Source organism: Eleutherodactylus coqui, chromosome 10 (genome assembly GCF_035609145.1).
Source record: "Eleutherodactylus coqui strain aEleCoq1 chromosome 10, aEleCoq1.hap1, whole genome shotgun sequence".
NCBI lineage: Eukaryota > Metazoa > Chordata > Amphibia > Anura > Eleutherodactylidae > Eleutherodactylus > Eleutherodactylus coqui.
This window is the reverse complement of record NC_089846.1, coordinates 104,667,199-104,691,115: the sequence shown is the minus strand read 5'-3', so window position 1 is coordinate 104,691,115 and position 23,917 is coordinate 104,667,199. Positions and strand designations below refer to the sequence as shown.

The 23,917-nt window shown below is 43.3% G+C and overlaps 1 protein-coding gene across 1 annotated transcript in view; it reads left to right on the top strand.

Annotated features, from left to right (window-relative positions):
• The first annotated feature begins 2,686 nt into the window (after positions 1-2,686).
• The window catches only part of ATP1B4 (ATPase Na+/K+ transporting family member beta 4), a 47,261-nt gene continuing 26,030 nt past the window's right edge, over positions 2,687-23,917 (top strand). Inside the window, exons 1-3 of the mRNA XM_066581684.1 lie at positions 2,687-2,867; positions 7,622-7,679; positions 17,910-18,057. Coding sequence (XP_066437781.1) covers positions 7,623-7,679; positions 17,910-18,057 — 205 coding nt within the window. The 5' untranslated portion in view covers positions 2,687-2,867; position 7,622. The remainder of the gene's footprint in view (positions 2,868-7,621; positions 7,680-17,909; positions 18,058-23,917) is intronic.

Below are 23,917 nucleotides of genomic sequence, written 5' to 3'. Positions count from 1 at the left end.
TGTAGCCCCTCGCCTGCCCTATCCGTTTCTGTGTCGTTCCCATCACTTTCTTGAATTTCCCAGATTTTCACAAATGGAAACCTTAGCGAGCATCGGCGATATACAAAAATGCTCGGGTCGCCCATTGACTTCAATGGGGTTCATTACTCGAAACGAACCCTCGAGCATCGCGAAAAGTTCGGCTCGAGTAACGAGCACCCGAGCATTTTGGTGCTCGCTCATCTCTAATCTTTACCTATTCAGTCAGGACGACTCTTGGACACTTTATAGATTAACCCTCTCTGCGCTTTCTGTTTTGTACGGTTTCTTTCAGTTCGATCATCTGCATGTTGGTGTTGGCTTTGATAGTATCATACCAGCGTGTTCTTTGGCGGCCAGGTCTTCTTTTATCGCTGACCACTCCAAGCAATATCAATATTTCTAATGAATTAGATTGCATTATGTGGCCGAAGTGTGAGAGTCTCTGTTTCGTAATTTTGTCCTCAAATGAAAGCTTTGGTTTGATGCTGTCTGGGACTGTTTTGTTTGTGATCTTTGCGGTCCAAGGAATTTGTAGGAGCTTCCTCCAGCACTAAAGTTCGAAGGCATCAAGTTTCTCCAGCCCGTTTTCTTCAGTGCCCAACTTTCGTAGTTGTGATTGGGAAGATGATTCTGTTGACTGTCCGGCATATTCGTTGCAATGCTTATGTCTTAGTTTTTCCAGATCTCATCCATACTTAACATTGCGCTGCGACCTAGCGCGATTAGTTGTTTTATTTTGGGTCCTGATTCTCCACTCCAGTCAATTTTTGATCTGAGGAAGATGAAGTCTTGAACCGTGTCAATTTCTTCATTGTTGATTTAGATTTTTCCTGTACTGTTATCAGCTGTTGTGATGATCTTAGTTCTTGATTTTCTAGTACAGTCCTGCTTTCTCACTTCCTTCTTTAACTTTTAGTATAATTTGTTCAAGATCTTCTGACTTTCTGCCCGCAGGGTTGTATCATCTGCATCTGATTGGGATTGTTGATGTTTCTTCTATTGATCTTGACTGCAATGTTGGATTTGTCTAAATTGCATTGCCTCAAGATCGCCTCTACATACAGGTTGAACAATTCAAGGATAAGATGCAGTCTTGGCGTACGGCTTTCCCGATTATGAACCATTCCGTGCTACCATTGGAGGTCCTGACCGTAGCCTCTTGGTTCACATATAACAACTGTATGCTTTGCTTTTATTAATGCACTGTAACTGCAGCGGGGGCATTTACTGCGACTTGGCAGCTCATTTGGCCAATCCATTTAACAATGTCACATATTATTTCACTGTCTCTGTGATACTGTGTTTCTCCAAAAATAAGACCCTGTCATATATTAATTATTGCCCCGAAAGAGGCACTAGGTCTTATTTTTGGGGAATAGCTTATTTTACTTACCTAGAACGGGTCTTTCCCACTGGTCTCCGAGGTTCCGTAACTCCGCCGCACGTCCTGCACTCCTCGGCCGCCGACAGAACATCATTTGCTAGTCGTGGGATTCATAAATCCTGCCTCCAGGAACTGATGGCTCTGATTGGTTCAGCAAGCGTTGCTCTCAGCCAATCAATGCAGCGCTCTCTGAACCAATACGACAGCTGTGATTGGCTGAGTGCAGCACTTGCTGAACCAATCAGAGCCATGGCTTCCTTGAAACAGGATTTATGAATCCCACGACCAGCAAGTAATGTTCTGTCGGCGGCCAAGGAGTGCAGGACGCGCAGCAGAGGTACGGAACCTAGGAAAACAGCGGGAGGGAGCCGGACCGCGATATCTAGGTAATGTTTCTTGTTTTTTTTAAGTGTTGCCTAGCTAGGGTTTATTTTTGGGATAGGGCTTATATTTCAAACCTTCCCTGAAAATAGTTAAAAATCTGAGCAGGGCTTATTTTAGGGGTAGGCCTTATTTTTGGGGAAACACAGTATCTCTATTTGTGACTATGTCTTCCATATTCCTTTGTCTTGTAGTTCTGTATTACTTTGAAACCTTTTACTTTTAGAAACGATACCTACTAGTAATTAAAAACGCCCTTTAGTATACATTCTGTAAAGTTGATCATGAACATTAGATTAATGTTGGCCGAACCCAACAATTTTGGCAGGATTATCCAACCATCTACCATGTATGGTCACACATGGCCCACAACTGCGAGTTGAGCCTGAAAAACCGGGGCACAGCTTGCATTGGACAGCACACGAATACCCATCCATGTGCTGTTCGATATACACGATGATGCATATTCAGAGGCCTTGCATGTCCTATTTCTCATTAGTGAAACGAGCAGAAACAGGACATGCTATGAGTTTTTTTACGCAGACCATGGATTTGTATGAAAAAATGTCCTTGTGTATATCCTCATAGGCTATAATGAGGCCATATGGAATTACAAAGACGGCTTGCGGCCTAAGAATACACCCAACTGCCACTTGCCTAAGGCGCCATAACAGCTGATATGATGCAAGTCGAAATTTCTATCCAAATGTAGCATTTACATGGCAATATCTGCCTATACCCAGTTCATACAAGTTACGACTATCTGAGAACTGACACTGCAAACAGATTTCTTTTTTTCTTGCCATGACTGTATGCAAAGATAAAAATAGAGTGATTTTTGAGAGGACTGCCAGCATGGGATAGTTTTGACTGACAGGCACACATTGCCTGTTCTCTACAATCTGGGCTTGTAGGTAAGAAAACATCTCTCAGTCTATCTTCATGCAGAAGAGTTGGAACGTCTCTGCCTGTCCATAGACAGTGCATTCAAGGACTGCCGTTACCCAAAAATATGAGATAGCACTAACATCGGAAATCTCCAAATCTACTGTTGAAGATTCTGTCGAAAAGACAGCAGAAGGTAAAATAATAATGCGCTGATTATTCAATAAGTAATTATTATCTAGCAATGCTCATGTATTGTACTTAGACGTTCTCTATAAGTGGAACTGTTAAAAAAAAGAGATCATTAACCACTTTCCGACCAGAAGTTTTATATCCCTTCGTTCCCAGGCATGGGCCACCTAGACTTCTTTTTTTATAGTCTATGGGCAGTCAGGAACTGGTTAATTGTGTTTGCAAGTAGCAAAAATATAATTAATAAGAATTCTGCAACTGCATGGCATCTTTATTGCACCTGGGAATACTTGCGCATTAACTTTCCCACCATCGAAACATTCACTATTTATGGTACTTACAATTGCAATATCTTGCCGGATTAGGGACCTTTCACACGGGACGGAATTACGCCGCAGGACGCAGCCAAATCCGCAGCTGCAGAATTGCACACCAAAATCTGTAGGTCTAACTGCAGAATTTGATGGTGCTTGTGGTGCATTGTACGGTCTGTTCTGTGAAAGGTTGCTTATACACTGTACATATATATATGGCCGTGTACATATGAAAATGGAGTTCAAAGGTGTATTCCGAAGACTTAACGTTTTTTCCAAGTTATCAGCCATCCATTAGGCAGGTGAAAACTGATAGATCGGTGGGGGGTCTGACCGCTGGGGCCCTTACCAATCACAAGAATGTGGTCCAGTTGGTTTCCAAGGGAACGGAGTATAGTGCTGAGTTCTAAGTTCCATTGCTGGGCAATTGCCAGCGCTTTCATTAAAACGGAGTGATGGTGTGCCCGCGCAACCTCCACTCCATTCCTTTGGAGGCCAACTGGACCCCATTTTTGGGATTGGTGGGGAGTCCCAGCGGTCAGATCCCCCCCAATCTATTAGTTTTCACCTATCCAGTGGATTTACATTCCATAAGATAAAAACAAGGACCACAAATACTGGTATGAACTAAGTGACTGACAGACTGGTACAGATGGAGAGATGACCCTGCACGCGAGGACTTACAATCTACAAGGCAAGGGGGAAGGAGATAATATGTGGGAGTAGAAGGTGCTCTTATGGTAGTGTAGTGGCGGTAGAGATTATTGAAGGCTGTAGGCTTTTCAGAAGAGATGGGTTTTCAGGTTCCTCTTGAAGATCTCAGTGGTGAGGAAGAGCCTGATAATCAGGATAGTGAGTTTCAGAGCATAGGCAGCTCACAGGAGAAATCATGAAGGTGGTTGTATGAGACAAAAGCAAAGGGGAAAGGAGTTGTGAGGATCGGAGATTACGTGTGGGGAGGTATTAGGAGAGTAGGTTGCCTTCTAAGTTGTTAATAATTTTAATTGAATTCACTGGCCAATGGGTAGCCAGTGAAGAGAATAGCAGAGGGTAAAGGTAGAAGAGTAATGAGGGTTGATTGAAGATGCACAAGAGCTTTAGATGAGAGGTCACAGAGGACCAAGTTGCAGTAGTTTAGGTGGGAGATGACGAGGGCATGCACTAGCATTCTTATGGACTCAAGGTTGAGGAAAGATCATATCCAAGAGATGGTTTTGAGTTGAAGGTAGCAGAAGGTGGCTTGGCCAGGCATATATGGTTTGAAGATTAGGGCGGGATAAAAGGTTACCCCTAAGCGTGTTGGACTGGGAGCTATTAACTGTGATTGATAGGGGGGTGAGAGAGGGTAAAGATGATGAATTCAGCTTTCTCCATGTTAAGATTTGGAAATTGGGGAGAGAAGAAGGAAGATGTTGCGGACAAACACTGGGATTCTGGATAGCAGAGAGGTAACATGTGGGCCAAAGAGGTAGAGCTGACTGTCATCAGTGTAAAGGTAGTACTCCCGACCCAAGGGACTCTATGAGCTGTTCCAGGCCAAAAGTATAGATGGAGAAGAGTAGGGGTCCAAGGACAAAGTCTTGAGGAATTCCAAAAAAGAGAGGGTGAGGTAAGGAGGTGTTGTATGAATGGAAAACACTAAATTTTAGGTCAGTAAGGTATTGGTTGGAGGCCAGGTTGTGACCAGTCGAATGTAATGAAAGATGGGAGGACAGTTCAAAGTGGACTTACTGTTTCAGGAATTTTGAGGCAAACGGGCATAGCAGAATGGGGTGGTAGCTGGATAACAAGGGTAGGACAACGGATGGCTTCTTTAGCATCCATGTGATGGTTGTATGTTTTGAAGAGGAAGGTAAGATGCCAGTGGTGAGTGATAGCTTAAAAAGATGGGTTAGAGCTGGAGTGAATGTGGTGGTAAAATATGGGATGAGGTGAGATGGGATTGGATGAAGTCTAAAGGTAGTGACGTGCAATTTGGAGAGTAGAGTGGAGAGCTTACCTTCAGCATGGAGGAGGAGCACTGGGAAGGTTTGTGAGAGGTTGCAGGGACTGTGGGTTGAAGCACTCTTATGTTGGCCATCTTGTGTTTGAAATACGTGTCATAATCCCAAGTGTGCTGTATACCTCTAAGCTTACCTGCAGTCCTACAGAAAGTCACAAATAACACATATTGATATTGTAACACATTGTACCTAATTACCATTACCACTGCAGTCCTGAGGCCGGCCTCACACAAGTGTAAGATTACCACATACTACGGCGTGTGGTACACGGTAATTCGCAGGCTATCAAATACATTCCTTACGCAGTTCCACTCACATTTGCGTGTAGGAATTGTGGAATGCATGAGCGCAAAAGTGAATGCAGCATGTTCTATTTTGCCGTGTATGATGTGCAGGAGAGCCCATTGTTCTCTATGGCCATATAATTAACGCCGCCCTTACCCATTACATTGGCTGCGTACTCTCATGGTGTTTATATGGCATTTTTGATGTGCATGTTAATTGCACATTAAACCGCTGCTGAGAGCCACATATGTTTTTACTGTAAAGCACCACGAAGGCTGGCATGTCACAGCAGCTTTAGGCCTCCTTCACATGAGCATATGCGTTTTTACAGCACCGTAAAATCACGTGAATGAAGAAAATCCGCAATCAAGTCCCAATCTTAATTTGCATTTTCTTGTCCTTTCACACGGTTGGGTGCGACGTATCGGCGAAGAAATACAACAAAGCCCAGAAATCCCTCGGTTGGCATAAATCATCAGAATGACTTCTAATGCCTTAACCCTTTCCAATCCACTGTCTGACATCTAAAGACATTCTGATTGAATTCTGTACAGCTTCCGATGTTGGAAGACGTCCGGCAGGGTATTCTTACCGTATATTACTGGCCGCTCTGTGGTCAGGGGCCTCTCCAGCATGTCAAATATCACAGTACTGGCTCTAGCCAGCAGATGGCGCCATTGTATAATGTCAGAAAGAGAAAAACCCCTAGGAAACCCTGAATCCAAAATTGGATTGCAAAGGGTTAATAGAGGCACCTGCAAGTTTTTGTCTGTGTTGTACACTGTTAAACTCCCTCTACTAAATAGTGACTAAATAGCCACGTAAAAATGCTTGTGTGAATGAGGCCTTAAGGTGCATTAGGTCGCATTCATACAACCGTATTTGTGCGTGGGCAATGCGCAATGACTAGAACTCATTTCTTTCATTGGGTTCATTCACAAGGACGTATTTTGTATGCGCAATTTCGTCATGCAAAAAAAAAACACAGCGTGTTCTATTTGCCTATGTACTTGTGCAGGGAAATAGAACATATGGAACTAAATACATTAATTGGCCATTTCAATAGCTGGGACTATGGTTTATTTGTGCACAAGAAGTACAGTAAAAAACACAGAGGCGCATACGAAAATGCAATGCCCAGTGCGCAAATACGCGTGTAAAAGCACATACGCCCGTGTGAATCCAGCTTAATGGACGGAACTCACTCATGTTCATAACACATTGATTTCAATGTGCTTGTTCATAGGAGCAATTTTTCGCTCACAGTGATGCTGCAAGATTGAAAAACCACGGCATTTCCTATTTTTGGGCAATTCTGCGTAAGGAATCTCCTATTATTTCCTATAGGCTCTTTTTTTTTTTTTAATCGCACTCGCCCTATGATTAGCCTGTGAGTGCAATGCGTTTTTTTACAATTGAAAATCGCAAGTACATAGATGTGAGGCGATGTATTTTTAAGCAAAAATGCATCATGCTCGCATCCAAAATCGCAATTTTACAAGCGCGATATCGGCCCGAGTTTCTCGGAACCATGTCGCGCTCAACCGTGTGAATGCATCCTTAATCAGAGGCTGCCTCTTCTAGCCATCTGGTCTAATGGAAACTATAACAGGATCAGGGCTTATTTAGACGATCATATATCGGTCAGGTTTTCAGGCCCGACCAATATACGCTGCCCTTCTCTGCAAGTGGAGGAGGAGGCGGACGGGACGGGAGCTAGTGCACTGAGCATCCGCCCCCTCTCCACCCTGTTTGCAATGGGAGGGGGCAGGATGGGGCAGGACTTAGCTCCGCCCCTGTCCTGCCATTGTAAACAGTGACGAGGGGCGGATAGGGGGAGGTAGCTCAATGCACTAGCTCCCGTCTCGCCTCCTCCCCTTGCAGAGAGGCACAGAGTGTATCGGTCGGGCGTGAAAACCCTAACCATATACAATCGTCGGAATGAGCCCTGACAAAGGTTTTTCCACTGTAAAATAAGCCAGGTAATAACGTTATTACTGCATTATTTATAGTCATGTAGTATATACACGTATGTAGGTGGAGCGCACGAGTGTACACAAGGTCCTGATCAGGATTTTAATTTTTGCAATTAGCGTAAAAGATGTAACAACTTTCAATGACTTCACAATTTATCATACTTCTCCATTTTTTTCTAGTATGGAAATCAATTCTGCACCTCCTTTAGACCAACATGTGACCTATCTACATTCATCGGTATGTACTTAAAGTGGCAGGACTACCAACACTTTGGACTCCACTATTTTTATGCCATACATCAGGTTGAGATTGACAGTGACCCTTCGTATGTAAGCCAGTTTATGTTTTGAGTAAGACAGGTTCACCTATATGAATAAAGGTGTAGCAGAACCACCTGAACACCTCATTGGGTAGATCTAAAATGCGTATGTGCTATGGAAGCAATTAGCAGTTGACATGATCAACATTGTAACCTGACACAATAACATAGTATGTTATGGCAAAGAAAGACATATGTCCATCCAGTTCTGCCTATTTCCCCTCCAATGTTGATCCAGAGGAAGGCAAAAAAATGCAATAAAGTAGAATCCAATTTTCCTCATGTAAGGGAAAAAATTCCTTCCAACTCCAAATCCAGCAATCGGAATAATCTTCAGGTCATATAATATTGTATCGCTCAAGAAAGCCCCCCTTGTACTCTTTTATTGAGTTCACCATCACCACGTCCTCAGGTAGAGGGTTTATGTGTTCAGTCTGTAGTCAGTTTCTCAGCCTGTGCAATGCTATAACATGCAAAAACTGCTTAGAGCGGGGTACAGCTACTGATGGTGCTCACACAGCTTCTGTCATGTAGTTATAATAGAGGAGATCACAGCTCATCTTTCTAACTGTATACTTCTGTTCTGTAGTTTATTTGGGTGAATACAGAATGTAATGGCAGTGATTTTCCTGCAACGGAGATTGCACAGTCTCTAGCTGCTCATGTAATGCTGTGCTGATGCATCATGGGATTGATAGCACAGAATAGTGAAAGCAACATCAAGATGATGCCTAATGAGCTTCAGAAAGGAGGCTGCTTTGCATGGAAGGGACTGCAGTATAAATAGGCAAGGTCCAGAGTGTGGCGGGCAATCAGGTGAGGGGGGCAAAGAAAAAATATTGCACGCCTTTCTCCCTATATGTTTTAATATAGAGATTTAAATCCGGTCTCTAGCCTAACACCACTGAAAACCTAAGAGTATACAATATATACAGGGGTTGGTTTTGTGGTAGTTTTGTAATCACATAATCCCACCCTTTTTGTAAAAACTATGACAAAACTACCACAAAAAGGACTCATGTCCTTATACAGTATTTCAAATTCAGGTATGACTGCAGTTTAAAGCAACTCTCCAGTCGGAGATAAAAATGTGACACTATTAAAGGGAATTATTACTAAATTTACATAGTGCCCTCCTTTTCATTCATTATGCATCGGGAGTCTAAGATACTCCCCCTGTTCTCGAAATGGCATGTGCTTAAAAAATACAGCAAAATATTTCTCTTTTTGGAAAGCACCACGAGGCTGTAGGGAGTCTTAAGTAGGCCATGCAATGCATCCTGGGAAAAAGCTATGCAAATTACTGATGGAACTATTCCTCCACAGTGCCACCTATTGGAAGGTAGCTGCAAAATAGGTCCATATCCAACCTTTCAAATGGAATCTGTCAGTTTGAAAATGGTGTTGAAACTTCAGACAGCCTGTTATAGAGGAGGAGCTGAGCAGATTGATATATAGTTTTATGGGGAAAGAGTCAGTATAACTTGTATCATATTCATATATATCTCTGCACATTTTGAGTGAAGAGTCCATTGGGCGGTACTGTCAGTGATACAGCTACTCCTATATGTACAAACACTCAGAAATAGCTGTCAATCACTGATAGGACCACTCATTGGACTGTTAAGCAGTCCTATCAGAGATTCTCAACTACCTTTGTATGTACAGTTATACACAGAGAGCTGTCAATCATTGATAGCTCCGCCCATTGGACTGTTCAGCTCAGAACGTGCAGTGATGTAAATGAATAAAATACGAGTTCTCCTGAATCTTTCCCCATAAAACTATATATCAGTCTGCTCAGCTCCTTCTGTTCTAGTTTGGACAGCGTGTTCGAGCTGACAGATTCATTTTAACAGGCTTTGCAACATGAATAGGGATGTAAGTCAAACCAGAATACTCATCTACAGGCAGCTGCTTGTACATTAGCATTGCATGACTTATATAAGACTCCCTTCTCCCTCTTGGTGCTTTCCGCATGGAGAAATATTACCCCCTGGCCTCACGTTGATAGTCTCTCAACCATCCGACCAGAACCCTACTGTACAGTGAAGAAGGGCAAGAATCCCCAAACTGCTGTAATACATGGGTTTTCTGGTTTGACTTACATCCCTAATCATATTGCAATGCTTGTAAAAATGTAGGAAATGTAGTCATAGGATAGCTACTAGAGATGAGCAAGCATACTCGCTAAGGACAATTACTCGAGTGAGTATTGTCCGTAGCGAGTACCTGCCTGCCCGGAAGAAAAGATTCGGGTGCCGGCAGGGGGCGGGGAGCGGCGGGGGAGAGCAGGGGGAACGAGGGGGAGATCTCTCTACCTCTCGCCCCCCCTGCTCACTCCCACAACTCACCTCTCACCCGCGCCGGCAGCCGAATCTTTTCTTCCGGGCGGGCAGGTACTCGCTAAGGACAATGCTCGCTCGAGTAGTTGTCCTTAGCGAGTATGCTCACTCATTTCTAATAGCTACCATACCAATAGGTGGTGCTGTGGAAGATTATTCCATCACTCATTTGCATGGCCTATATTTGCATCACTATTTGCATGTGTTCCTCTCTCCTGGAATGCTTTCCACCAGGAGAAACATTACTTTGTGCATTGTTCCTTTGCAATTATAATGGTGATTTCAAGCATAGCAGAATAATCTGCTGCGTGGAAAAATCTGCATGTGTAATGAAGAATTGCAAATGGCTAAATTCCGCCACCAATCTGTCTCAAAATCCCTATGTTAGATATGCAGGTTTCAACAGAAGTCAATGGAAGTGGCAGCATAGACAGGAGTAGATATAAAATTCACAACCTTTATTTCTCCATAGTCTTCTTAAAATGGTAGGCTACGTTTCGACCCATGGTGGGCCTTTATCAAGCTGCAGGATATGCAGGTTTCAGCAGGAGAATATTATGCTGCGTATTGTGCAATATTCCATTATGTGTGAAAGTCCCCAAATAAGTTTTTCTTCAGCAGTATACCTGAGCTACACCCAACAGAGAACAAGGTGTCCTGAGTCCTGAATAGAATGAGAACTACATAAGACTGACGGCCAATGCCGCTAGGATGTATTCATTTTCTTGGATTTAGTCCAAGAACATACCTCACTTGGCACATTGCAACAGCTCGGCTGTGAATGTTATCCTCAGTGGACTTGTGCTAAACTTGGATACATCAGTGGTAACTTGTAAGGGGGTGATTGAGATGACCCGCCTGCAACTATGAACTTCACCACCTTACCGAGTATATGTCCAAACTGAATGTTATTACTGTGTACTAGAGTGTGAATGTTCCAAAAAGGTTAACTGGGATTGGTTATACAAAGTTACATTATTCAGTGTTTATCATTGTGTGCCGTAACCACTTTTCCTTTCAGGTTTTGCGTCCCTTTTACAGGTCACTGCTGGTGATGCTGCTGTTTTCTGGTCTCGGGTGCAGACACTTGAGGGTGTGGTGTTACATGGACTCTGTTGAGGACAGTTGTAACATATACTTAGTTCAAAAACTATCACTTTCCTAAAATGAGTTGTCGGAATTGAATGAAACTTTCTCTGTATGGTTGTAATGTTGATGTAAATGAGTGATTACAATATCAGAGCAGATGAATCATATATTGTGGAAAACTGACTGTGGTATAAGGATTGAAACAGTATCAACCAGCTGCCCATCGGCTGCCGTTCTGGATACTGGAAAAGTTGAGCTGACATCCTCAACCCTTGTCTCGCCGTTTTCCCTCACAACTGCCAAGCCTTTGATGACATTGTGGCCTAAGAAAGTTCTTTGTTCGAATGGCAACAAAGTTAAGGCAGTGACAGGGAAATGTTAATTACCCCTGTGCCAGGGGGGGTGTTACACCTCAGATGGTTCCCACAGACTCCCTGGCTCCAAGATTTTTATTAAGGGAAAATCTCTTAATAAGGATTATTAGTCGTGTGAAGGTCCTAGTCTGATACAAATTATATTTTTGGAATCGGGCAGGCCAGCTGAATGAAAAGCATCTACATATGTTGCGTTATGAGCCCCATATCACCTCCAAACGACGTATCCATGTTCCTGGTTATAATTTATGTGTCATGCTTGATATCACTGAATAGATAAAATCATGATCAGAAATATGCCAGGCATATATTCCTGATCAGAGAATCTTCTGCAGAGATATGGAGATATGGCCAAAATAGAGAATTGTGCTTTTCCAGAGGTCATATGCATCAAACCACCCCTCTGTAAATGACCTCAGAGAGGGCAGGGTGAGGTGTGTTCTGGGAAATCCTTTATAACTCGGGGCTCAACGAACCCCTAGGGTCAGACTTCAGAGATACGCTATGACATAAGGCTTTCCCATTTGCTTCAGTGACTCTGCGCGAACCGAACCTTGGGCTGAATATCCCAAATCTGGTATCTTTATTTATTTTCTCCTTGTCTTATTTTAAATACTGTCTGTTGTGTATGCCTGTAAACCTTACCTCCATTGTAACATCTTTTCTGTATATTTCTATACACCTATAAATATTTAGCACTGCTAGCCTTTTTTAGAATAAATCTGAAATTTATTAGTCAAGCCTTGTCTGTTTTAAAACGAACTATAACCCAAAGATTGTGTTCATAATTCCTAGTCAGAGTTCCAGCTTCCCTGTGATAAAACCTGGTGGTGGCAGTGAGTATGTGTATTGTAGAGTGCTGGAGACGTTAGAGCGACCAGGGAGTGATTTGAGCTTTCATTCTGCATGCATGCAGAAGCCTAGGAAAGATGGATACAAATCAACCTGTATTCTAACGACTCTGCGCTTGCAACCCTGCTAGAGTAATCGATTGAGGTTCTGCCGGTACAATTGGCAGTGGCCAGAGTGCTCAAAGTAGTCGATCCGGGACAAATCAGCAAGAAAGTCTCTCTTCCAGACACTGACCCCTTAAAGAGAGGCTGTAGTACCCTGTTGTACCGCCTCTAGCTTGGATACAAGATGTGATACAGGCGAGAACGGAGGCTCTGGTACTCTGTTGAACCGCCTCTAGCTTGGACACAAGATTTGATATGGCCAGGCATGGAGGCTCTAGTACTGTATTGTACCAACTTTAGCTTGGATACAAGATGTGATACGGATGGGCATAGAGGCTCTAGTAGCTTGTTGTACTGCCTCTAGCTTGGATGCAAGATGTGATACGGGTGAGAATGGAGGCTCTAGTACCATGTTATTCTGCCTCTAGCTTGGACGCAAGATGTGATACAGATGGCCATGGGGGCATAACCGTCTGGTCTGAATGGCTCAGGTGGGGGACAATTTATCAATAATGTGCCCCCTCTCAGACTCTGGTGATGTGGTGAAATCTCTTCTCTGCGTTGTAAAGGTGTCTAGTGGTCAACAAGCTCTACACAAGCAGAGAAAGAGGTCACTACACAGAAGGAACCTCCGAGTGGCTTTTTATAGACCAAGAGTGGAACCTCTTCTAGGGTCTCAGGTCACAAGATAGTTCATCTAATCACCACAACTCTAATAATTTACCTATCTGCCTGAGATGTAACTGCATGTCAGCAAAATGACAACTTTTTCTAGGGGTGGGATTTTTTCTTACAAAGGTTTTAGCAGTAGAGTGTACAGTAAGGGCTTACTGACACGGGCGTATGTGTCCCATGTATTACACTCATGTTTTTCACTTTCGTAAAATATGCAGTACGCAGCAAATTAGCATGTACATGCATATTTTAAATCACCACAGCCTATATTGGTGCGTAATACGCACCAGAATATTACATGCTGTGTTTTATTTCACGCACATGAAAAAAATGCAGGTATGAGGAGCCCAATAGAAATCAATAAGCTTTTAGCACCGCCTATTATGTGCATTATAAACAGGCAACATACGCCTATGTAAGTGAGCTCTTAGGTATGTCAGGTATGGCTATGACTGGCTACGGAGGACTGGCGGCAAGCTGCAGCCATGAATCAACCTGACCTGCAAGGGACTGATGAGCATTTGGCCATGTTGTGGAAGCAATTACAGCTAAGTGTCTGAAAATAAACTGAGCGTGACATTTGCCTTACTTGAAGGTTTATGGTTGTACTGATACCATTGAACATAACATAAAGGCTGGAGACACAGTCCAGGTATGGGAAAGATGTAGGAGTATACAACGAAGTAAGTTCTAGGCTGGACCTAGGAGAGTCTATTGATCTCATATATCTAGATTTTTCTAAAGCATTTGACACCGTGCCACATAATAGGCTGATATATAAAATGAGGCAGCTCGGATTGGGTGAAAACGTGTATATCTGGGTAAAGAACTGGCTCAGAGATAGAAAGACGTGGGTGGTAATAAATGGTTTGTACTCTGATTGGGTCACTGTTGCTAGGCCCCATTCTGTTCAATATATTTATCAATGACCTGATAGAGGCACTGCACAGTAAAATATCGATATTTGCAGATGATATGAAATTATACAAGATAATTAATACAACGGAGGACCTAGATAAACTGGAGGCTTGGGTTGAAAAATGGCAAATGAAGTTCAACATCGATAAATGTAAGGCCATGCACATGGGCAGGAGAAATGGATATCACCAATATACACTAAATGGGGTACTGCTAGGGAAAAGGGATATGGAAAAGGACCTGGGGTACTAGTGGACTGTGAACTTAGCTGGAGCAATCAATGCCAGTCAGCTGCTGCAAAAGCAAATAAAGTCTTGCAGTGCATTAAAAGAGGTATAGGGGCGAGGGACGAGAAAATTATTCTTCCACTATATAAGGCACTTGTCAGGCCTCACATGGAATATTGCGCACAGTTATGGACACCGGTGCTCAGGAAACATGTTGCAGAGCTTGAGGGGGTTCAAAGAAGGGGAACTAAATTAATAAACAGAACGGGAGAACTGGAATACCCAGAGAGGCTATCAAAATTGGAATTATTTGACTAGGAAGGGTACACCCCTACCCAAGAAAAATCCTTAAATATCAAGCTCCTGTTACAAAGGGGGGGGCAAGTACCCGCATTAGCCCGTGACCCACACCGCGCTAAAGGAAATAAGAATGACACCCTGTATGTTCATATCATTACCCATTTTATTGCAAAGTTGTATTGTTAACATGGAAAATTAATAAACACATTTTGAAAGAAAATTGGGATTATTGACCCTGAAAACAAGACGGCTAACGGGCGACCAAATAACTATGTATAAATACATGAGGGGACAATACAAGGATCTCTCCCATGATCTGTTTATACCCAGGACTGCAAAGGTAACAAGAGCGCATCCTCTATGTCTAGAGGAAAGAAGGTTCCATCACCAACAAAGAAGAGGGTTCTTTACTGTAAGAGCAGTGAGACTACTGAACTTTCTGCCTGAGGACGTGGTGATGGCACTTTAAAAAACATCCATCCACTATGAGCATTGTGACAGTTTTGAAAATATGTTGCAGACATCACTCAAATATAGAAAAAAATCCCAGCAGTCAGAACGCAATGTTCATGCCAGTTCTCTTAAAGGGGTTGTCTCGCGGCAGCAAGTGGGGTTCAGCACTTCTGTATGGCCATATTAATGCACTTTGTAATATACATCGTGCATTAAATATGAGCCAAACAGAAGTTATTCACTTACCTGCTCCATTGCTAGCGTCCCCGTCGCCATGGATCCGTCTAATTTTGCCATCTTCTGGCGATTTTAGACGCGCTTGCGCAGTCCGGTCTTCTCCGTTGTGAATGGGGCTGCTCGTGCCGGAGAGCTGGTCCCGCGTCGTCATCGTAGCTCCGTCCCGTCACGTGTGCCGATTCCAGCCAATCAGGAGGCTGGAATCGGCAATGGACCGCACAGAGCCCACGGTGCGCCATGGGAGAAGAACCGCGGTGCATCGTGGGTGAAGATCCCGGCGGCCATCTTGGTGAGGGAAGAAAGAAGTCGCCGCAGAGCGGGGATTCGGGTAAGTAATAAACTTTTTTTTTTTTAACCCATCCCTTGGGTTTGTCTCGCGCCGAACAGGGGGCCTATTGAATAAAAAAAAAACCGTTTTGGCGTGAGACAACCCCTTTAACTCGCTGCATTTTGAAACAGATGTAATATTTAAGAAAACACCTAGCACCGAAACTGGTCCCCCATTCTCTTCAGCCTGGTTGCCAGAACTCTAATGTTGGAGGCGCATATAAAGATACAAGTCTATATAGTCTACCTGCCTGGAGCAGGTTCACTTTGACAAGTGTTTATTCCATGTTTCTTGTGTCCATAAAATCTTGGAAGTAAAGCATAGCTGTCTGTAATGGATGCCAAAATATTTTTACTCTATCCAACATCAATTCTCGGACAGAGTAAAAATAACTTCTCCAGTTCTGACCGCCGCACCCTCCACTGATATCCCCGTATTATTTCCTGGCAGTTGGGACCTCACATTCATCCTAACTGTATGTATGTAATCCAGCTGAACTGTTGAAGGGGGTCTCGCCCCAAAAAACGTAATTTTATGCTGATTGATCACCAATAAAGGAGAAGCTGAACCTAATCGTTCTAGCAATTTGATCGCTTCTGGAGTGATGCATTGAACCACCAATTTTTCGTCTCTACAGTAGACAAATAAGGCTGGGTTCCCACAGGATGGCGATCTTGCGGAGTGTCTGCAGCGGATTTCTGTGAGATTTCCGCAGTAGAAAGGCTGATTCAAAACCCGCTCCATTTGACCCGGGTTTGAAGCGTCTTTTCCGCCTGTGTTCCGCTGCGGAAATCCCTCCTCATAGAAAGAAGAGAGCCCACAGCGGAAACTGCAACACAATTGACATGTCGCAGATTTGAATTCCACGCCGCAAGTTAGTTTCCGCGCAGCTTGTCCGCAGCGGACTGTCGGCAGCGTGTGAACAAGGTTTTTGCAAATTTTGGCCACTTTGCTGCTTAGTCTCAGCTTTAAAAATGCCTGCTGAATTTCTGTGCTCAAAGTCCACATGGAAATTGCACAGCAAATCCTTACCTTGGTAACCCAGTCTAACAGTCCTTCTATTCTCTTAGTAGTCACAACAGGGTACCAACGCTTTCTCCTAATACTTATAATAAGACCTTCATATTTTGGCAGTAGAAACAGGAGAACCTCTGTCCTCTCACCCCAGTAGTTATAGCAGAACCACCACTTTAACAGTAGTCACCGTTTAAGTTTTCTCAAAGTAGTCACAATAGGACTTATTCCCTTTTGCCCTGCAGTTACAGTACGGCTACATCCCGGCTTCTCACAGTACTCAAAGTAAAACTCCCAGGCAATAATGAAGGCAGTAAATAGAGAAATTGAAATGTCTATTCCAGAGAAGAGACATCTAATGGCCCATTGGTTGTCCGCTGTAGTTAAGAAACAGTACCTCTCCAATTGAGTGCTTTGACTTGTGGCAATCAAGTCTATTTGGAGCAGCTCTATTTGGAGCAGCTCTATTTGGAGCAGTTCTTCGTTCAGCTATCAGGAAATCCTTAATAGCTGAACAAAGAACTGGTAATTTAGCTGTTATTCCCCTGGGATCAAGGTGCAGCTGTGCAGCCAATCTGCCAGTGTGTTGGTGGAACCATTTATGTTGAATGGCATTATCTGGTTGGCATTAGATGTACCACCTGATCCTGCCTTGCTGGTTTATCTAGTCACAGTGGTCATGCTGTCTTATGTAGGTCATGCTGTCTTATGTAATCTTGATATTAAATTTTAGAAGTAAAGGTTGGAAACGCAATAACACCATCATCGAAAGCAACTGCCAGTCCCATATTGTCAACAACATTTGTTGTAGACTGCGGAGTGTAGTCTCGCCAATGGTATTGGCACAACATTTGACTTCTAGCCCAGGGTCATCATAATGTTTTGTAAAGCACCCTTGGTTTTTTGATCCGGAGATTCCAACGCAGATGTGAAACCGGCCTTACTTTAACTGATCTCTAACTTTTTATGTCACTCCTTCTTATAATATGTATTCAAACTAAGGTTAATTAATAGTTTATGATACATTTGCCCATTATTATAGACAAATGACGAATAGACTATGTGATGTATCATACACCAATATATAACAGTAAACCAGCTTATGCTACTGTATATCCTATGCTCCACAGTATGTCATAATTACAACAAGGCAGCACCAACCTCTTTCTTTTTCCTGGATACATCTCATGACAGTAATTTCTTTACTAATGGGAGGGACCTCTGTCTTTCAGGACAGTCAGGATGAAGAATTCTCACAGTCTGACAGGCATCACCAGATGGCACAGAGGAAAAACTGGGGAGAATGGATACAAGACTTAAAACTCTTCATCTGGAATCCAGAGAAAAAAGAAGTATTAGGACGAAATGGGAAAAGCTGGGGTAAGAAAAGAAAGTTACTACACTTGAAATCCAATTAAAAAATGTTTGCCCCGTATACTGTATGATAATACATATTCTGTGAAGCTGCCATCATTTTGTACTATACAGCAGCTTTACAAGCTGAAGTTTTAATGCTCAATGCCAACTTTATATATGAATGTATCTCTCAAGCTAATTAAGATTTTCTGCCTTATATAAAAAGATGCTGCATAATTAAAGGATGCACATGATTTAGCAAGAAATGAGAAAGTTTGTCACATTTCATCTTTTTTTACTTTCTGAATGAAAGGACATTAGCAAAACTTTAAATCTGATATATTTTTGCACCACTACTGAAATATAAGATAAATGTTATCAATCTAATGAAGTCGGTTTCTTCACTTTCTTTCTAACTTTCAACAAAGTTAATATAGCCATTAAATATTTCCATTGTCACTAGCAGCCACACAAACCCAAAGTTTACACTTTTTTACAAATGTCCTATCTAAGTATGTGAGGCATATTTGAGACTTTCGTCCAGATTTATTAAAGGGGGTTTCCAGGAAAATACTACTGATGACCTATCATCAGGATAGGTCATCCATAGTTGATCGGCTAGGGTCCATTGCTTGGGACCCTGACCGATCAGTCTTGCAGGCGCAAGCTGTCAGCACTGCAATAACACAGAGGTCGGATTGGAAGCCGACCTTCGTGTAGTGGCCGGTGCTTGTAACTGCAGGCATGGCTCGCGTTGATTTTATTGAGAGCTGTGCCTGCAGTTACAAGCGCCGGCCACTACACGGAGGTCGGCGTGGAGGTTTTCACACCGACCTCTGTGAATTTTCAGCGCTGACAGCATGAGCCCGCTCAGCTGATCGGTCAGGGTCCCAAGCCAAAAACCAGGGCCGATCAACTGTTGATGACCTATCCTGAGGATAGGTCATCAGTAGTATTTCCCTGGAAAACCCCTTTAATAATGTTATATTTTGAGCTAATGAAATTGGCCAAAGCAGTTGGCGAAAACTATACCTAATTTTTTAATCGATGCATGGCAGTCAATAAATCTGGTGTATTACAAATTGTCTGACTGTCTACATTTGCTTCTGTGCTGCTGTGAGTAGCTGTCATTTGCACTGTTTTCAAACTTAGCCTTTGATAATCGAGAACATATATGTTCAAAAGGTGCAAATATGCTGTTGATTTGAATGCAAAAATGTGCAGTGTAAATTGAGTTGCGGAACCGATTTAAACTTCTTTAAGTTCAATGGAGAAGTTAAAACCCACAACAAACCCAAATTATTGCCGAATTCGCTGATGATCACCCACAAAGCGGCAGCTGAATCCACAGGTGAGGATTTTGTGCACAATTTTAAAAAAGGTGTGAAATGAAAAAAAAATCATACTCACCTTCTGCGTCTTCTTTCCCCCTGGTTTCTGCATCCTGACCTCCAGCTATGATATGTCATATAGACACGTGACCACCGCAATACCAGATTGCAGTGGTAACAGGTTGAGACATCATCACTGAGTTCTGAGACTTTAGAAAGAAATTTCTTGATTGAATTAACTAGGAAGATGCCTGATTTCATGTCATTTCAGTTTACAAGGGGGACTCAAACCATAGCCAACATAAAAAAAAATAAAACGGGTAGGTTACGTGAGAAGGTGGTCATAGAGTTTAAAAAAAAACTGTGGTTTGCTGTAAAAGTCACATAGTTCTCAGATACATTAAGGAAGTGGGATTTTTTAAAATCATATCCACAGCCACGGCACAGCTGGAGATCAAAGCATACAGAAAAGGTCCATCAGAAGTATCCTTAGACAGTAGGTCAGAGTCAATCTAAATGTTGTTTTTCCCAGCTGAAAAGTTTCCATTCTCCAATTTAAAATAAATCTAATTTTCAAACTTTTAAAAGAACATTTTTCCGTTGCAGAAGTAAATAAATCAGTCTTTTTATAGTTCTTGCAGATGTCGGGGGCTCATCTTCTTACTCTACTGACGCTGCTGTTGAGCTTCCTGTTGAAAAGTCATTTATGGTTTTCACTAACGAATTAAACTTGCATTAGCAAAGCATTCACCAAGCTTCTCGCACTTTGCCTGGTAACTTGACTGTAGGATAATAAATGGTTTCATTAGCAATGACCACATATAAATGTTGTAATAAGTGTTGGGTTTAACAGAAAGTCTGTGTGTGGATTTAACTAACTAGATTGACTGGATGTTCGCTATGTGAACATGAAATGTTTGGAGGAGGGATTGTTGTGAACTTGTAAATCTGCTTGGTTAGGGGATTATTTCGAGTGTCAGTTTGTATTTGGAGCAGATATCTAATATAAAAAAGCCCACAGGTCTCTATCTGTCTGTCTCTCTCTCTCTCTCTCTGTTTGTCTATCTTTCTCTCTGTCTGCCTGTCACTCTTTATATATCTTTCTGTCTTTCTGTCTGTCTCTTTCTCTCTGTTTGTCTGTCTCTCTCATTGCCAGTTTTTTTGTCTCTCTCCCTGTCTGTCTGTTTCTGCCTGTCTCTCTCTCTCTCTCTGTCTCTTTCTCTCTGTTTGTCTGTCTCTCTGTCTGTCTGTCTCTTTCTCTGTCTCTCTCTATGTCTGTCTCTGTATCGCTCTGTCTCTCTCTGTCTGTCCCTCTCTATCTGTCTCTCTGTGTCTGTCTCTCTGTCTCTCTCTCTGTCTCCCTATAGCTCTCTTCCTCTGTCTCTCTATCACTGTCTCTCTGTCTGCCTCTCTATTGCTCTCTTTCTGTCTATCACACTCTTTCCCTGTGTTTCACTGTCTCTCTATCACTCTCTCTGTCTGTTTCTTTCTGTCTCTCTATCGCTGTCTCTATCGCTCTTTCTCTCTGTTGTGCTCTCTCTGTCTGTCTATCACTCCCTCTGTCTCTATTGCTCTCTCTCTCACTGCATGTCTCCCTATCACTCTGTCTCTCTATCACTCGATCTCTCTCTGTTTGACTTTCTATCTGTCACTCTGTCTGTTCCTCTATCGCTATCTCTCTGTCTCTATCGCTCTTTCTCTCTGTCTCTCTATCGCGTGCTCTCTGTCTCGCACTCTCTCTATCTGTCTCTCTATCGCTCCCTCTGTCTCTATTGCTCCCTTTGTCTCTATCGCTCTCCCTGTCTCCCTGTCTGTATTGCTCTCTCTCACTCGCTGCATGTCTCTCTATCACTCCCTCTTTGTCTGTCTCTCTATTGCTCTCTCTGACTCTATTGCTGCCTCTGTCTCTTCTCTCGCTGTCTGTCTCTCTATTGCTCTCTGTCTGTCTCTCTATCACTCTGTCTGTTTCTCTCTGTCTCTCTATCGCTCTCTCACTCTACAGAGAGAGAGAGAGCCCGAGAGAGAGAGACGAAGTAGCTCCCCTGCAGACAATAGAGGCCCCGGACCGCTAGCTAGGAAGTGTCCATGTGACTGGCATGCAGGGCTGTGGAGCAGCGAGTCATGGAGCCCGTGCAGTAGCCCCCCCCCCACCCCCAGTGCAGTGCTCTGTGCTGCCCATGAAGAGTCACAGCTGCAAGGTGATCGGCGGGGGTGGGACAGCAGCTGAGCAGCTGAGTTGTGGGGGCACTACTACAGGAATTATACGGGCACCTTGGTGGTTGGTCAGTGTATGGTGCAGCTTAGCAACACTTCACTCATTCCGGCGCATGCCTGAAGCACAGCAGTGCCCCCCATAGACTTAACATTGTAACCTTTAACTCGCCTGACAGTCCCTGAATGTATTAAGCTCACATTTGATGATTTTACGGCATCAGTGAGCCTGTGTGTCATCTAATGACACCAACATCATACACCAAAGTTACAGCAAAGGGGTCAAAGTGTGGTGCAAAAAAATGCATGTAGGCTTATTTATATTAGATGTCGTCATTTGTGGAAGGCTTTGAGTTTTCAGCTGAATCTAGAACACTTCTTTAAAGGAAATCTGTCAGCTCGAACATGCCGTCCAAACTGCAGGCATCATGTTATAGAGCAGAAGGAGCGGAGCAGATTGATATATAGTTTTATGGGGAAAGATTCAGGAGAACTTTTATTCTTATTTCAAACTAGTATTTTATTCATTTATATCTCTGCACATTCTGAGCTGAAAAGTCCAATGGGCGGAGCTAGCAGTGATTGATAGCTACACCTCTATGTATGGTCATACACAGATAGCTGTCAGTCACTGATAGCTCCGCCCACTGGACTTTTCAGCTCAGAATGTGCAGAGATATAAATGAATAAATTACTAGTTCTAGTAAATCTTTCCCCATAAAACTATATATCAATCTGCTCAGCTCCTCCTGCTCTAGAACATGATGCCTGCAGTTTAGACAACCAATTCAAGCTGACAGATTTCCTTTAACCCCTTAGTGACCAAGCCTGTATATCTGAAAACAGGGGTAATTACAGAGGTCTGGTTGGGATGTACAGATGGGGCAATAAAACCCGGTATCCCGTCTCCTTCCATGCTTGCTGCAAACCCAACACTTTTTTGGGGGGTATTTCTTGACCTCAGTGGCAGGGATGGGGTGTAAAAAGTGGTGCTCCGTGAGCCTTCGCACTTCCATAGACTCAAAAGCGGTCTCACATAGAAGGCACTCAACAAGCTGCTTCTGGAATTGCAGGAAAGTGAGCGTCCCCTAGTACTTTTTGTAAATGATGTACGAATTATAGGTAGCGATCTGAATAATCTCATGTTTGTTTATAATTCCCGCCCCGTCACTTAGCGATGACTCAGGTACCCGCAACCATAAAGCACAATGGGCTCTATGTTGTGGATATCCTCGGTAAAATAGAATATGCTGTGTTCTGTTTTCTGCGAGCAGATTATACGATTCCGACCCACTAATGTAGCCGGAATTGTGCAATCTAATGAATTAAATTTTTCTGCGTTTTATCGAGGATCAAACACTTGTGGAATCCGCAATCACTTTTTGGTCGTGTGAGACCGGCCTAAGGCAGATCGCTACCATTTTATACAATTGGATAATGGCGATTATGTGACTGGGGACGGCTCATCAGGGCCTCTGCTTACTGCTCCAGGCTTTCGGCTGCCTTTGGTAGTTGGAAGCAAGTGGATTTTTAATTACCCGGGCCCTCCCCAGCTTTTGTGCATGCATCCACCTTTTCTCCGGATGATCATGTCAGCGGACAAATGTGGGGGCCTCCAGTAAGAACTTTCATCTCCCCTCACTGATAGCATTGGTAAGGGGAGATAAAATTAACCTTGATAACTGCGATAACATGACCAGAGACCACTTACCGCACCACTCAGTCATTGCTCCAGTCTCTCAGCTGCCTTTGGTAGCCAGGACTAAAGAGTTTTTCAATTTCCCGGGCCCTCCACAACTTCTACATTTGCATCCCCCACAGATGGGAGCATGTGCAGAAGCCGGCAAAGATCCGTAGATGAAGATCCCATTGGGGAACATTGTTGGAGGCCTTAAGGGGGTTGTCCCGCAAAGCAAGTGGGGTTAAACACTTCTGTATGGCCATATAAATGCACTTTGTAATATACATCGTGCATTAAATATTGGCCATACAGAAGTTATATACTTACCTCCCCGGTGTTGGCGTCCCTGTCTCCATGACGCCGACCGAAGCCTTCTTCTGCCTCGATTAGACGCGCTTGCGCAGTCTGCCTCTTCTGTCCCGCTGAAGGGGCCGCTCCGGTGTGCTCGTGCTGCACAGGTCTTCTGCGCATGTGCAGTTTCCCCTCAATTCCCTCTTCTAGATCATTAATAAAATTATTGAACAACACTGGACCCAGGACAGGGTCTTCTGGTACCCCACTTGACACATTCTTCAGTTGGATATGCAACTATATATGACCACTCTATGAGTACGATCACTCAGCCAGTTGTGAATCATCAGTTGCCTTCTCAACCCCATAT